At 39.3% G+C, this 15,323-nt stretch overlaps 1 protein-coding gene across 4 annotated transcripts in view; it reads left to right on the forward strand.

The window, feature by feature from the left end:
- CNTNAP2 (contactin associated protein 2) overlaps nt 1–15,323 on the forward strand; it is a 1,223,788-nt gene that overhangs the window by 1,127,552 nt on the left and 80,913 nt on the right. For all 4 annotated transcript variants that reach the window (XM_049816392.1, XM_049816394.1, XM_049816395.1 and 1 more), the window contains exons 19-20: nt 11,639–11,884; nt 13,376–13,509. In XM_049816392.1, the coding sequence (XP_049672349.1) occupies nt 11,639–11,884; nt 13,376–13,509 (380 nt within the window). The remainder of the gene's footprint in view (nt 1–11,638; nt 11,885–13,375; nt 13,510–15,323) is intronic.

Here is a 15,323-nt window from a genome sequence, read left to right on the forward strand (position 1 = left end):
TACTAGTTCAATGTCATGGTGACTTCTTTAGAAATAACATGGATTTAAACAAAAGCTACCCAGTCTCATTCAGAAACATATTTGGAGATAAATAGGTGTGAGCTTTGGGTTTAATATCTTACAAATTGGGAGGCCAGCATTTGGATTAAAAATTTTATCCATCCATAACCAGATCAAGTAGCTCAAACTGGGTTAGAGATTGAACTTGCTAGGGTAAGGGAAGGTACAGAGCTCCCACATCTATGTCAGTCCTTTGGAAATGCCTACATGTTCTGAATTTTCAAAATCAATTCTTGTAAGTGACCAATTTACCATGGACACACATGCCTGCATAAGAAAGATAGACAAGGAGTGAGGGAAAGAGGGATATTACATCCAACAAAAAAAAAAAGTGAGAATAAAGATGCTAATTTATTTCCATGTTTTCTCTTATTTTGACTAGAAATGATTGTGACAAAGTCAGTAGTAATGGGAATATAATTTTCCAAATATTTGCACATTTTGCAGGCTTTGTGGCCATTCATTTGCTTCCCTTACATTTCATAGGATATTCTCATCATATTCTTGAAATATTCATCTCAACACCTCTAAAGGTTTTGTCACATATACCTGAGATGCTAATATCTCTCAGCAGCTCTCTTTCACTCTGCTTTTATTGGTACACAAAATCATCCAGTCTGTTGCTTTTCCTAATAATTTTTAAAGCTTTCTCAAAATGTACTAATCCAACAGTTTCAACTAAAAAATGTGAAGGCTTTTCTCATCAGTATCTGTGATGTTAAAGAAACCTCCACCCTCATAAACTGCTTTTCTGCTTTTACGTTACCCACTGTACCCAGAATCCTGCAGGCAGGCTGGATCACCAGTCACCAAATTCCCTTCATGAAGCTGTCTTGGCAGTAGGGGAAAGCTCCTGCCCAATTGACATTTTCCTGTCCAACTCCTCCTTAACTTCTCTTTTTTTTTCAATGTCAAACTTTGAGGACTACATGCAAATATCCATACCCTGTTCCCTTCCAGCCACATTTAGAGGAAACCAGGTTTATAACAGAAAGAGGCAGTCTTTTAACCTGATGCTGGGTTATAGACTGTATTTTCTCCTCACACCTTCAGCCACCTCCTATATGTGTGGATATATCCACACATATCCACCTTCATTTCATTTTATCACAACAGCTTTGTCCATTGCTGATGTTGCTCACATATTGGAGCACCCTCTTCTAAAAGCTAAGGGATTGTTTTCACATCACCAGATATTCTGATGAATCTCTAGCACTCTTATTTTATACATTCCAATAAATATGACGTATTTGTAGTGCAGCAGAAGTGAAGCAGCTGCTGCTCTAGGTAATGGCTTCCACTGTGCTTGCATGCAGGAATTTCATCAAGTTTCACTATGCTGTGTTGCTTCAAAGATAAATTATAAAACATGTCTGTCACATTCAGGACTGTACATACAGTAACTCCTGAGAATATGAGTACAGTGATTTCAGTTAATTTAGCAAATGGTTTGTTGTGAGTTCAAGAACGGTAATGCATATTTAGTATTTCTGTTCGCTAGTGCAGTTGTGTTAGAGGAAAGCCATTCAGGCTGGAACTGGGTCAGTCTCTTACAGATTGTACATGCTGACTCAAGAAAAAAAAAAGAATTGCTGCCATGCTATATTCAGTGAATTTCCAAAACTCCTCACGCTGGCTTTTATTTGTGTTTTTCTGGTTTTTTATGGATAGATAAACCCCAAACTTCTGCCAAAACTAGCTCTAAGTTAAAGTGTTTTATTTTTCCTGGATGTGGAGTTAACAGAATAAAAAATACCATTAGGGGAATAATTGAGCACCTAGCACAGACAAACCCTGGTTTTGGCTGGTCTGTAAGCACTGTCATAGCAACAGCAGTAATAGTATGCTATATTACGCCATTCTCCTTACCAGCCTCCCAGTCCAGCCAAAGGCCCAGAGCCCTGACAGTGATACTTTGGGCACACAGTGAAACTTGCTGTAAGCTACTGCTGCTGGGCAGCACTGAGTGACGCTAGCGTGAGTACCACACGGTGTTGTGCCATTTAAACATGACATCAGATCTCTGCTTTAAATTCCAAAATGATTCCAGGCTAAAAATATCTCTCTAAATCCTTAAGACCTTAGGTACAAAATGCAAATTACCAGTTTACTATTTGTCAGTGCTGAAAACTGGTGTACTCATCTAGAATATCCCCAAGTATGATATAGTGTGTGTGACTTCATGGGACTTCTCTGCAGAAACAACAACTTGGCACTGGGATAAAGTTAGAGGATAAATTAAACAAATAGACTGGGTTTGGGGCATCCTGTGATCAAAATAATTGTAAAACCTCTGTAACAAACAGTGCTGATAATGAGGTCTTTAAAACAGTTCATTTTCAGCCCATTAAGTTTTACATTGTAAATTTAACTTGCATTAAGACTTTTAAATCAAGTAAAGCACTAGAACATCTTGTGCATGTTGTCAAACTCCCTAGACTTGTGAAAGAAGGGGTTCCTACATTTTCTTTCTAATAGCAGCTCCTGGAATCTTGTACCATGTCCTCTTGGTCCATGAGACAAGACTGGATATATGTTCTAGGTACAAAGGCCAAACATAGAGTACTAATGACAGCAAAAAAAAATACTGGCAAAACAGCCGAGTATATTTTAGCTAAAAAACTATTTTAAAAATTTATAAAAATTACACATTTGTTGGAAAATAGCAAGGAGTCTTTCCCTGCTTTCCCTGTAAAATAAAAATGTTACCTCAATTATATTTTAGTTGATTTGGATGAAAATGTCACAACTCTGATATTTCAGTTTTTCATTAACACTTTGACACTTTTCCCTCTCTAAAAGCACTGAAATGTCTGTGAACATGTTTTTAAAGACTGTATTCTCTGTTTTCAACCAATTCCATTCTTTATAGCAAGGACATAATTGAATAATACTCTGTTACTTGTGATTTTCTAACCTGCACCACAGTGTGCAGCTGGATGCCGTGATGTTGGGTGAGTCTAATATGAGGCAAGCAAGAATACTTTCTTTTGTTACCTTCACTGGGAATTCACGTCAGCTGCCAAGAAATAACAAGGTTAGTGCTCTGCACGATAAACTAGGACTAGGTTTCGTTATTTTACTCCTGTAAGTAAGTCTTCCAGGCCAAGTAGCTCTTCTCTTCCTGTTGATTTTAATTTGCCCCAGGAAGCTTTTCTTATCCAAAAATTTTATTTCAATATTCAAGCCACTTCCCCATGGTAAACTTTTTGGGGTTGGTTATGTACTGAAACTGCCAGCAGAAGAAGTGATAGGAAAAATCAAACTAAAAAAACATCGTTACTATAAGGAAATCGCCATACTATGGTTCATAAGTAATAAACGCATCTCACAATAAAAACAGTCCTGGCATACTGTGGATTCTTTTGCTGATGAAATCCATCCTTAGAGCCACTGACTGATGACTGACAAGAAATTGCATTATCTCCAGCCTTATTAGCAGCAGGTCATTATGTGATTGATGTGGTAGTGGCCTGGAAATTAGACTGGTTTTTTTACAAGGACAAAAAAAAGTGCAAAAATGCAGTCTGACATCTATTTTAACTTTATTTTTGTTTGTATTTGGGGCATATGCAATTGTCTGTCTTCTCTTTTCATTGCTCAGAGAAATTGTTCTGAGGAATAGCTGCAGTGTTTCTGCAGTCCTACAGATTGCTTTCTGACCTTTCCCTGTCCTTTGCTTAAGCATAAATTCTCTTTTTTTTAACTCCCACAGCTGTCCTAGCATCATAAAAGCATTTCTGAGAAAACAATTAATTTTCATTCCTTTAAAAAAACAAACTCTTTCCTTCCTTTACAAAAAGAGCGAAGGTCAAATGCTGGAATGGCTATGCAGAGTGTGTGGCAGCACTGTGATGTGGCGGATCCCCCAGGGAGAAAGCATTCCTCCTTTGGGTACTGAAGTGCTGTGGATCAACAGTAGCAGAAGAAATTGCCCACCACCAAGAGAGTGCGGCCAAAAAAAATTAAATAGCTGATGCTGTGACTCATGTGCCTTCAGGTGTGCTGGAAGGGTAAATTCAAAGCTTCCAATTTCTATGCACTTACTCAATTTGCATCAAGAAACACCAAGGAGATGAGCACAGTGTATACACTTTTCTCTTTCTTTCAAGTAAAGCTCAGATTCACAGTGTGAATTATTGCAATCCTTATGCCAGTGCCCAAACTGAACTCCATCAGGTTTGGGTTTATATCTGCATGAACCCTAAAAGCCCTTACAGTAGTATTGTCATGGTCAGATTTCCTTCCTTTCTTGCTCCTTTCTCTTCCTCGAAGAGAAAAAATCAGCTTTTTACTAGGCTGAATGGATGCAAAAAAGACATATGAGATCTGGTGCTATGGCACATGGGTGAAGCAGCTCTGCGCCCTTCCACAGATGCTTAGACTGACACTTGACCACCTCCAAATTCTGCCCTGGTTATACCCATTCAATTCCCTTTACTTTGCTGGTTGAAAATACATTTCATTGCTTTGCTGTAAGTAGTGGGGATGTGATTTTTCAAGTGGTTTAAGTTAACCAACTTTAAGTTTTCATTGTTCATAATCCCAGAACCTGGAAAATCAAGGCAACAATTCCCTCCCACCCCAAAAAAAATTCTGCTATACACAACGTGATAGTGATCTGTTAGCCAAAAGTTGTATCAGAAATTTTCCTTGGGTTGGGAATGATAGGTTTCCAGTCTGGTAAGTCTGAATGTTGCAGTCAGGTTTTTCTACCTGTAGATCCAACTTCAGGACTTGGGTGTTAGCCTCTATTGAGTAAATATACATACTCACAAAAAATATATATACTCTGTAAAGCTATTCCATTCTGCTGCTCTGTCAATACTGCCTTACTAAACATGCACAGTTGTGCTCTAGTGCTTTGCAAATTGCATTTCACTTAAGTTGCAAGAATTCTTTTATTGGGAAAAAAAATGTTTTTTTCTTTTCAAAGCAGAACAAACCTTCCCCATACTACTTACATATCTCAAAGAGATAGCAACCTGATTATAAACTGAACTTGCCAATCCACTTACCATCCATAATAAACTACTTATAAAATGCAAGGATTTCTTGTTCTGTATACAGAAAGCAAATACCTGGCTCAGAAAATGTAATAAACTTTCAATTTCTTTGTCAGCTAACTATACTAGGCCTGCTCTGGTGTCATTGCTCACTGAATGCAGATGTTTTAGGAAAGATGAGTGGAGCAGCTTCAGCAACATTGCCGGCTGCTGCATGCCTGTGCAAAGGCAACTGAAAGATTTGAGGTTCTTGCACCAGACATCAGTGTGCAATATTTATACACCTGCATGCTATTGGAGTAGTATTGGCACCTCAAAAGCTGCTAAGGTATTTATCCTTACAATAGCTCTGTGATGCGAGAAGATGGTTTTATTGTGGTAATGCAGAAAGCGAATGAGATAATGAGAAAAGCAAGGAACTGCTCACTTTTAGCATGGGTACCTGTGGTATGGGAAGGAATTGAAGCCAGATCTCATCTATCAAAGTTGTCACTCTGAATACTGTGCGATCGTCAAATGACAGTCTAATATTTCTCAAAAGGCTCTTGCAAAGCTGCAAGTTTTTCTCTGAGGTTACTTAAAGAGCACCTCGAGAGACTCCCTGGCAGGAAATTATGAAACCTGGTCTGTTGTATATTTGACGTTACATTTTTCTTCATCCGTCCTGTTTTATTTGGTGGGGGGTTTTTAACCATTATGTATATTTCCATTGGAAAGGGAGCTGGTTTTTCATTTAGATTTAACAGAAAATACACAGCACAGGTTGCCATTCCATTATTCTGAGTCTGCTGTCCTAGACATCACTTCAAACAGCTGTAGCTATAGAAAGATTTATAGTAATTTCACATCAGTGCAGAATGAAGCACAACTATGATTTTCCTGACATTTTTAGGCTTTCCTTGGCATATGTACTTCTGTCCAGGTATAGCAAGGTAGAATAAAAGGCACCTGCTTCACAGGGCTATTGCAAAAGAAGGTTCAGAGCTCTGCCTTGCTTAGGTATGCCAAACTGCTTCCCAGCAGAATCTACCTGTTGGCATTGACTAGTGAGCCTTGAAGGTATAGTGAATCAGGTGGCTTATACCCCATCTTCTGTGGCACTCATCCTGTTCTACTGAAGGTAGCATGAAACTTTGCATGGATTTATGATCAGGCCTCATAGTTTCACTGGTGCACATTATTTTACATATCCCCCAATTCTGATGGTCATTTGTTCAAGAAAGCTTTTTTTATATTGAGTACCGCTATATTCATATAGAAGAAGCAAACCCTCGGTAGGTTTGTATTCTATTAATGCCAACAAGCAATTGCTGTATTTTGCTATTTTAGTCTACACGCAGAAAATTCAAACGTGTATCACAAATTATTACAGTAATGGCAGCAAGAATATGAGACTTGAGGGTGTAGGACAAAACCTTTAAATCCCCACTTCTTGGTTTCACAAACTAAATACTATGAGCCTGAAGGTAGAATAAAATGTTGAGTGAGCTAACCTGAGCTAACCAGATAAATGATAAGAATTACCATCTTCAGAGCACTCAAAGTAAGTTGTCTTCCAGATCAACAGCTGTGAGATTCTGACCCTTTACTGATGTCCTATGTATGGCCAGGATGTATCTCAGCAAACATTCTTAATCTTTGTGACCACAGCCTGTAAGTAGCTGCAATTTCTGGTGCTCTCTAGCACATTTTTAGCCACAAGGCAGACAAGCAAGATCCACTTAATCTATATTTAATATTCATAACTATATGAGAAATCAAAAAGGAAGGAAAGCTATGCACCAGGAAAGAGTTTTTGTTCAACTGCCTAAATTGCCCTAACAATTTTTGTACATGCATCAGGTGTCAGAATGCCTCTAAGTGACTGTCCTTGCTTAGGATTTTGAAAATTCTGCTTTTCACATCCAGAACTCTGTGCAGGGAAGACATAGCATTGAGCACTGGCAAGAGTAATTTTTTTAGTTTACTAAATCTGAGCAGGGCCAAGGATAAATTTAGGGCCTCTAGAAGGGACATGCTTACAGATCTAAGGTGGCATTTCAGTCAGCTTTGTGAAACAAAGAGGCAAGAATCTTTCTCTGCTGCGTTTTTCATGTGTCATAGCCAGGTTTCATAGTTGTCAAGGTTTTGTCTCCAGCTTCTCTGAGGTAGGGATTTTACCCTGTTACTGCCTATTAATAAGATATTTTGAAGGCCCAGCCTCAAAAAAGCCAGAGTTATACCAGAGAAGTAACCAGCATTGCTTTTCCTTGGTCGCCAGATGAAAGGTGACACAAACTAGGTCTTGAGTTTACTTCGAAAAGTGTGAAATGGCTATTGTGAGACAGTGATAGCTGTCCTACTGAAGAAGGTAGATACCACCTCTTGCAGTGCCACTCTTGAAAGGCTCCTGTGTTAAAATTGTTGGGTTGTTTGGTTGGTTTTGTTAGGGTTTGGGGTTGGTTTGTTGGGGATTTGTTGTTTGTTTTGTCGTGGGGTTTGACTGGAGGGGGGCAGTGGTAGCTCCACAGATCTGTTGCTTCTTTATTTATTAGGAGTAATATCTTGAACTTGATTCATGACATTCCCTATTAACATTCGTATCCCAATTGTCAGCGCAGAGCCAATTCAATTGCCCTAAAGCCTGCTGAGTTCTGTATCTTTTATATATGCCTCCAGCTAGAAAATCTTGCTGAAGCTGTGTTCAGCCATACCTGTGCAATGCCGGCAATGCTCTTCACAGGTGAGGAAAAAGCAATGGAGAAAGAAGACAAGTTCTGGGTGTGACTGAGTGTTTGGCTACCAGAATCGTTATAACTACCTGAGAAGAGAAGAATCAATACTGACATTTCACTAATGTTAAACCAGCAGCAAAGGAGAATCAGGTTCTTAGGCCTGCAACACTGCCCAGAAATGTCATGAGATTGTGGATTTTTTTGTAAGAGAAACGGGTGGGGTTTTTTTATCTATTTGGCTTTTTCATCCAGCCTTTCAATACTCTTGATCCCAGACATAATGAGAGTGTACAAAAGTAAAAGTAGCTGAGTGCGGAGAGGGAGACTGGGGAGATTACCAAAGAACTGTAACCTTCAAAATAAGTTTGTCAGTTCTGGGTACATGTGCATTTTTTTGTGGAAGTTTTGGATCAGCTTTTGCTTCATCCGTTTTCAAATTGAAGCTGGACACATTTGTAAATTATGTGCAGTTCACACTGGGGATATGCATCTCGCTTGATAAAATAATTTCTAACGATCCACAAATCCCGTTCTGGGTTCCTCTACAAAGCAAGCCCAAACTGTATGTATTTGCAAAGTCTGTCAACAGAGGATGACCATACTGCATATTTGTATAGAAACAGGTACTGTTTTCCAAAGAAAACTGATCTGTTGCCACCACGTTTATTTCCCCAAGTCTTCTGCCTTGAAAGGGCAATCTGTAGAGGAACCCCTTCACTATGCCTTATGCCTGATCCCCCAAGACTCATCTTTTCAGATAGCATTTGAAATATTACAAAAGAAAGCAGAGGGTAGTGCATGGAAACATCATTGACATTTCAGCAGCAGGGTTTGTGCTGCATTTTAACCATTTTATTCAGGCAACTTGAATGGTTTTCTGAATGAAGGACTTCAATATGCCTTCTATCAGAGCTTCAGGAAGATGATACACTTGTGACCTCCAAGTAGACAGTTTTTTCATTGATCAGCCCTCAGCATTTCCAAGTCATCTTATACCTGCATTCAATATAGAGAAAATTATCCTTTAGCTTTTTCTAATATTTTCTAACACTTTAAACAGCCTGCTCCTGTGAGCTGCTGAGCACTTTGCAGCCCTGCTGCAAGGACTTCAGCTTCATTCAGTAAAGAGCACAATCGTGTGCATCAACCTCTTTCTTTGCTGAGCTGGAGCTTGAGGGGATTCAGTATCTTCCTGTTGAGGGCCTAATACACTCAAACAGCCAAAGTGAGCCTTCCTCTTAGCCTTCCTCTTGAAAGAGGTGGTAAGCATGTGAGGACAATTTCCAGGCTCATTACAGTAGCTTGTATGCCTGTAACAATACAGCTCTACCGAAATTTATTTTCTCAGCCCAAATCGAGTTAAACGTACAGAACATTCTTTGCTCTGTCATGAAACCCTTTTGGGAAAAAAAAAATCTTACCATTTCAGAGAGCACCATTTACTTAAAGCTTTCTTTGTAGTAGTGAACATTTAAAGTAGCAATTCTTAACATTTACAGCTGTGGAAAATGCGTTGCACTCTTTCGAGTTCAGCCCCAGAGCGGCGCTGAGGTCAGGACTGAAGGTCCCACTATTCCCAGTGCATGAGGCTCTGGGCAAGCATGGCGCCAGGCAATCCCGAAGATCACTCCTAAAATAAAAGGCATGACAAGCAGTAAATAGGCCAGAGGCAAACATAATTTTGCATCAGTATGCTGCGTGCGCACACAGAGCTTCCGCAGGGACTGCGGTCCCCGCCAGCAGAATGGCAGTGTCAAATGGCAGGGCTGCCTGCTGTGCTGGGACCCAGCGCGCTGGCTCTGGCCAGCAGTTCTGCCAGCGCCGCAGCAGCATAATTGATAGCGCATCTGCCCAAGAGGCAGCTTGCATGAGCTACAAGTAGAGGTTGAAGAAGAATACATTAGCAGTCACAGGGATATTTTTAAGTCAGTCTTGCAAATACTTAGAGCTACAGTGTGTACTGCCTTAGATTTGTAAGTGCTAACACTTATTTTCAACACTGCTGTTAACGGCAGAAGGCATCACAATTTGGGGAAGTATTTTCAGGATAGAACCCTTCACTTTTAATCCGGGAGTACTTAAGTTGAGTCTGCAGCAAAATATAGTTGTTAAACTGAATTGCCTCTCCCGTAACTGTTTCAGGATGATTTAAGGTTTCTCCTATAAAATGACAGTTATAAATCTATCAGAATGATCGAATTACTTATAGCACCTTGGGACCACAACTTGACTCCGTGTTCTATACGGCCTCACGGTGACAGTGACTATGATAATTTGAGGTTTGGAAAATTTTTGTATGGTGACAGGAAAACATAAAGCTTTTCCAGCACCAGATTTAGCAAAATTCTGGGAAGGAGCATCAATAAATTCTGTTATCATTTTACCTGTCTTCTTATCTTTTCTCTGCTTGGCTACTCTGAATAAAGTCTGCAGGCTCTTTCCTGACTTGCTCTGTGTCACTCCACAGCTTGTAAAATGGGCATCTTGCTTCATATGTTTTGAGACAAAGACTTCGCTTAGAATTGTGTGAAGACTCCAAATGCTAAAAGGGAATAAAAATTAAAATTTCCTCTAAAATAAAGATAGTATGTTGATTTTTCAGAAGTTTGGATGGGCAACTTTGTATAATCTGTGGCAACTTGCATCATGTAGGAAGGTAGTAAATGATGAAAAATTTTTTAAAGACTGGTCACATCTTTAAGCATTGCTTATAACTGTTCTTTAAATACAGTACTCATATGCTGTGCTCATAATCTTTATTCATCATTCTTTAATACCTTATGAAATGTTTATGAACATACCTTCTCAATTAAGTTCACATGTAATTTAAAAATTTCCTTTAATGATGTTGTCCCAGACAGCAAAGCCTATCCAGGACCACAATGTCACTAAGTGACTGCCATAGGAAGCCAGTCCAGTGTAGGTTATAGACTACCAATGGTAGGCAACTGTGCTGTGTTTCCCGTAGAAGGCTGTCAAAGTCAGCCTTTGCTGTAAGAATGACAACCTTGAATTATGTTTTTAATGTTAACAAATAGGCAGGACTGCATTATTACGAGAAGTAATAGCAATGTTTTTTCTGCTGAAAGTACTAATTCTGCCAAAAGTAGTTTTATGTTCTGTCAGGAGTGTTGAAATATGGCATTTTGTCTCAGATCGGTTTGAAAATTTTGTCCGGGTAGCACCTCCTGGGAGCTGCAGTTCAGGTGTCTCTTGCCTTGTTCCCCACTGAGTCAAGCTCCCTAGTTAATTTTATCTCCCATAAGGGCATCCTGGTCATGCAGTTCTCATGAAGGATTGTGCTAGCTGTGGATAACTTTCCAGCAATGTGTCCAATCCTATTTCAAATCTTCCAGGTGCTGGAATTGGCATCAATTCCTTTATGAAGGACTTCCAAATCCACTCAAATTTGCTGGTCAGAATTGCTGGTTTTCCTTTTTCTTGACACTGTTTGCTTACTGTGTCCCTTAAATCTCTCTTCCTTGTATCTCCTTCTTTGGAGCATTATCTACTGCAAGACTTCAATGAGAATAAATCTAAAGCATGGTTCTTTTGGTCTGTAGTTCTGATACGAGATATAGGCATAGACCTTCTGTGTGACCCAAAGGAAATCTTTCCTTTGCTCTGGGAATCCAGGTACCCACCAATAAAATGGAGATGGTCCTTTTCATTCTCCTTGGAAAATAGCGAGGCTCTTGACCTAAAAATATTGGCAAGGGGCTTAAATAATGAAGCAGTAGAAACATGCACAGATTAGTACTGATCAAGTCAACAGTAATATGTTTCATCCAAAATGTGTTAGCACATTTAATTTATCTTATTCTTTTTCTTTTTTTTTTTTTTTTCCTTATGTTTAAGATGTTGGAGCATTTTTTGAAGAGGGAATGTGGCTTCGTTACAACTTCCACTCCCCAGGGACTAGCATGAAAGATTTAGTTAGCCGAACACTTTTGAGTTCTACAGATCCTGAGACCACAGCACCTGACCTCAACTTGAATAAAGAAGAGCTCAGCTTCAGCTTCAGTACCACCAAGTCACCTTGTGTCTTATTGTATATCAGCTCCTATACCCAGGACTTCATGGCTGTGCTTGTCAAGCCATCTGGTAAGCAACTCCTCTGGGCTCTCTCCATTGAAGGCACAATTGATAATAACACCAGGCTAACATTCAGCTGAAGCTCTGAACTAATGAGAAAGTATCTTCACCCTTGTCATGTAAAAGTACAGTATGTGGGACCTGAACCTGTATTCTGCTGTACTAGATTTTGTACTGATATAATTGTTCAATTTAGTGGGATTTCATTAGTCAACACTCCCTCTCAAAACAAAATGGGAAAAAAAAAAACCAAAACCCACCTGCTATAACAGTCAGATCCATGCCATGAAGAAGCATTATGGAGGGGACAAGCAGGCAACCATACGTAGGCACCTTAATTGCTGAACTCATGGCAATATCACCAATAGTCCGTGGAAAGTGTAATGTACTGCTCTGAAAATCTGGATACCCACTGAGGTGGCTAAAATATGGATGTAGCACAGTATATAAGGTCCTAAACATTTTGGTGATGGTTGAAGGTTGGATATGGACCATTAGCTGTTACAGTATTAAAACTGTATATAAACTGAATATATTTTGATTCCAAATAATGCCTTAGTGTCGCATGAAAATCATAATTAGGATGATTTTACTACTGTTCTCTTTAATGGGGTAAGTTAATGAGTATTCCACATGCCACTCATTTTTTTTCACTTCATGGGGAAGAAAGAAGGTGCTTGAGAGAAATCCCACATCATACCCTTTATAACTATAGTTATAAAGGTCTAAGGCTGCCCTTTGGGGACAGATTATTTCCAGTTTTGATCAATAATGGGGTCTGCATTTCCTTTTTCAAACATCCTTCCTTTTAATCAAATATTAACATCTCTTATGAAGAGCAGACACTTCACTTTTGTTTAGAAAAGAAAAATCTGTCTGGCAGTATGTCATGAATATCAATTAACCACTTTTGACTATACTTTTCTAACAGTATAACCTGAAGTTTTCATTTCACCGTATATTATTAAACTTCCAAAAAAGTCCAGACGGTCACCTGTCAACAACAATGAAATGTGAGAGCAAGAAAGTTGCTTGTGTAGATTGTGTCAGTGTTAATTTGTTGTAATTTTGCCTTTATTCAGTGCATATCAATAGTTTATTCTTTAGAAAACATCATGTTTTGTATAACTTCAAAGAATTTTACTGCAGCAAGGATAATAATCACAACAAGTGCTACTTGATGTTCTCAAATTTGTACCAATTGTCTATATTGTTCAAGGCATAGCTCCAATTTGTTTGGTTTGCAATCTAGAGTGTTTACAAACACTTTGTTTTTGAGATGCTGGTCATTGTCATGCTTCTGGGCTATAAACTAGAAGCAGTTTTCAGCCCAGTAGCTTTACAGTCTCAAACACTAGCTCTTCTCCTACTGCAGAGACCAGCTCTGAGAGCAATTTAAGTGTAAAATGATAACAGTTGTACGTGAAAGTAAAGAGGGGAAAATAGCTGGCGAATAAAGACCAAAACGCCTGAGGGTGCTTTTCACATTTCTTTCACTAGGGAATCTGCAAATTCGGTACAGCCTAGGAGGCACCAAAGAGCCATATAACATTGATGTCGACCACAGAAACATGGCTAATGGACAGCCCCATACTGTTAACATCACACGGAATGGACGGGACATAGTACTGCAGGTAAGTTGTAGGTTGTTTGATTCCATTACTTGTAGCTTGTAGCATTTTGTGTCTTGATGGTCTCCATCCCTCTGAAGACATGAGTGCAATTTAGGAAATAAAAAGTACAGTAGATGGGGTTCTGCTTGCTGATCGCACTCCTAGGAGTTAACAAAAGCTATTCTCTCCCTCTATTGCATCAATTCATGTTGTCTGAAATCCTCATTCTAGTGTGATCACAGCTGGGCTAATACAGGTGTCACTGTAGATGCTCGAGGGCATCAGAGACATCTGGGCTGATAGATAACATGGGACATAGGATAAACCTGCACCATTCTGGAGCAGCAGCTGGAAGCCAGGAGGGATACCGTACAGCTTCTTAAATGGCAGTAGAGCCTGATGCACAGATAACTAAATATCATGCCGTAAGTCTTTAGTCTGTAAATGAGAATGTCTTTAAATTTAAATTTACCCTGCAGTCCAGTCAAATCAGAAGAGCTGTTCTGCAAAGATGAGCAGATGCTAAAGTGTTTGTGTGACATGAGTCTGAGACAGAGAGTATTATCGAAGGCGCATAGCTCTAGCTTATTTAGGTTTTGGTACTGCACAGGCAGGATCTTCATCTCTCTGTACCTCTGTTTACAAATCTTTGAGGTAGTATAATACTATTTAAATAACTGAGGGGAGCACTGCAAGAAGCAATCAATGTTTCCAGGCAGCTTTCTCTCTGTGGTCATCACAGCTCTCTGTTTTCATTCCCTGGTTGTCACATCTGCAAACATGGGGGTTGCAGCAGGGTAGGAGAACAGTTTTGTTGGCAGGAGGGTCAGGTGGATGGGATAGATTAATCTGGATTTGATAATTCATAAGCAGCAAACCACAACAAATAACAAATGAAATATAAAAAGGGAAGTCTCCTTGGGAACCAAGCCAAAAGGTGAAGGATAGTAGCTGTCACAGTATTATCCACCTAAAGATTACAATAGATCCTTGACAGTTATCGTTTCAAGGCATCAAAAGGAAACCTTTTCAGTGCATTACAATGTCATTTGACTGAGGCTTTCGGTACTCACAATTACACTGGTTGCATTGAAGTGGAATTGTCATAAAATTATTTGCAAAATGCCAGATAATCTAAAAAAAAATATAGGTGATACATCCAAACACTTTTCAGGCTTTTGGAGGTTGGCAGGGGTATATACTGATATATGCATCTGTCTTGCATGCTGTTGCATTTGGATTTATTTCTCTTACTGCTAAATGGAAGCTAAAGAAGACCTACAGTTAGGTTCCCTTCTGCTGCTAAATGCTTCTATTTTGGGGAAGTATGGCATGTTTCCTCTGGATTCATAGCTGTCTGATTTAGGCAGCTGTAAAACTAAATAAATTATTTTCTGAAGGGATCAGATGAGATATCTTGGCCACTTGGGAAATATGTACACAGTTAAGTATCCCAGCCTTGCATCAGCTCACCTACATTTGGGGCCCAACAATTTTTTTTCTTCCTAGTGTTTTATGAGACCATTACCTATCTAGGGCTTTGAAGAACCAGAAACATTTTGGTTAGCGTTGCTCTGCTGAGGTAAAAATTTCTTAGTCTAGTCAGTGTGCTTAAAACACAGCTGGTTCATGTAATCAGAAAGCAGATATATGTGAGGCTTATTAAATGAGATGATCTGTCTGATGCACATGCAAGAATAGGGACAGGAGGGACCCATACAAAGCAAATCCAGAAATTCTACCCCTACCGTATCCTGAAACAGAAGATTTCTATCGAATTTTGTTTATTCTCCATAAGGAAGTTGATTTTGTTACTTATCTGGTTACATTCTGTA

Source organism: Accipiter gentilis, chromosome 14 (assembly GCF_929443795.1).
Source record: "Accipiter gentilis chromosome 14, bAccGen1.1, whole genome shotgun sequence".
Taxonomy (NCBI): Eukaryota; Metazoa; Chordata; class Aves; order Accipitriformes; family Accipitridae; genus Astur; species Astur gentilis.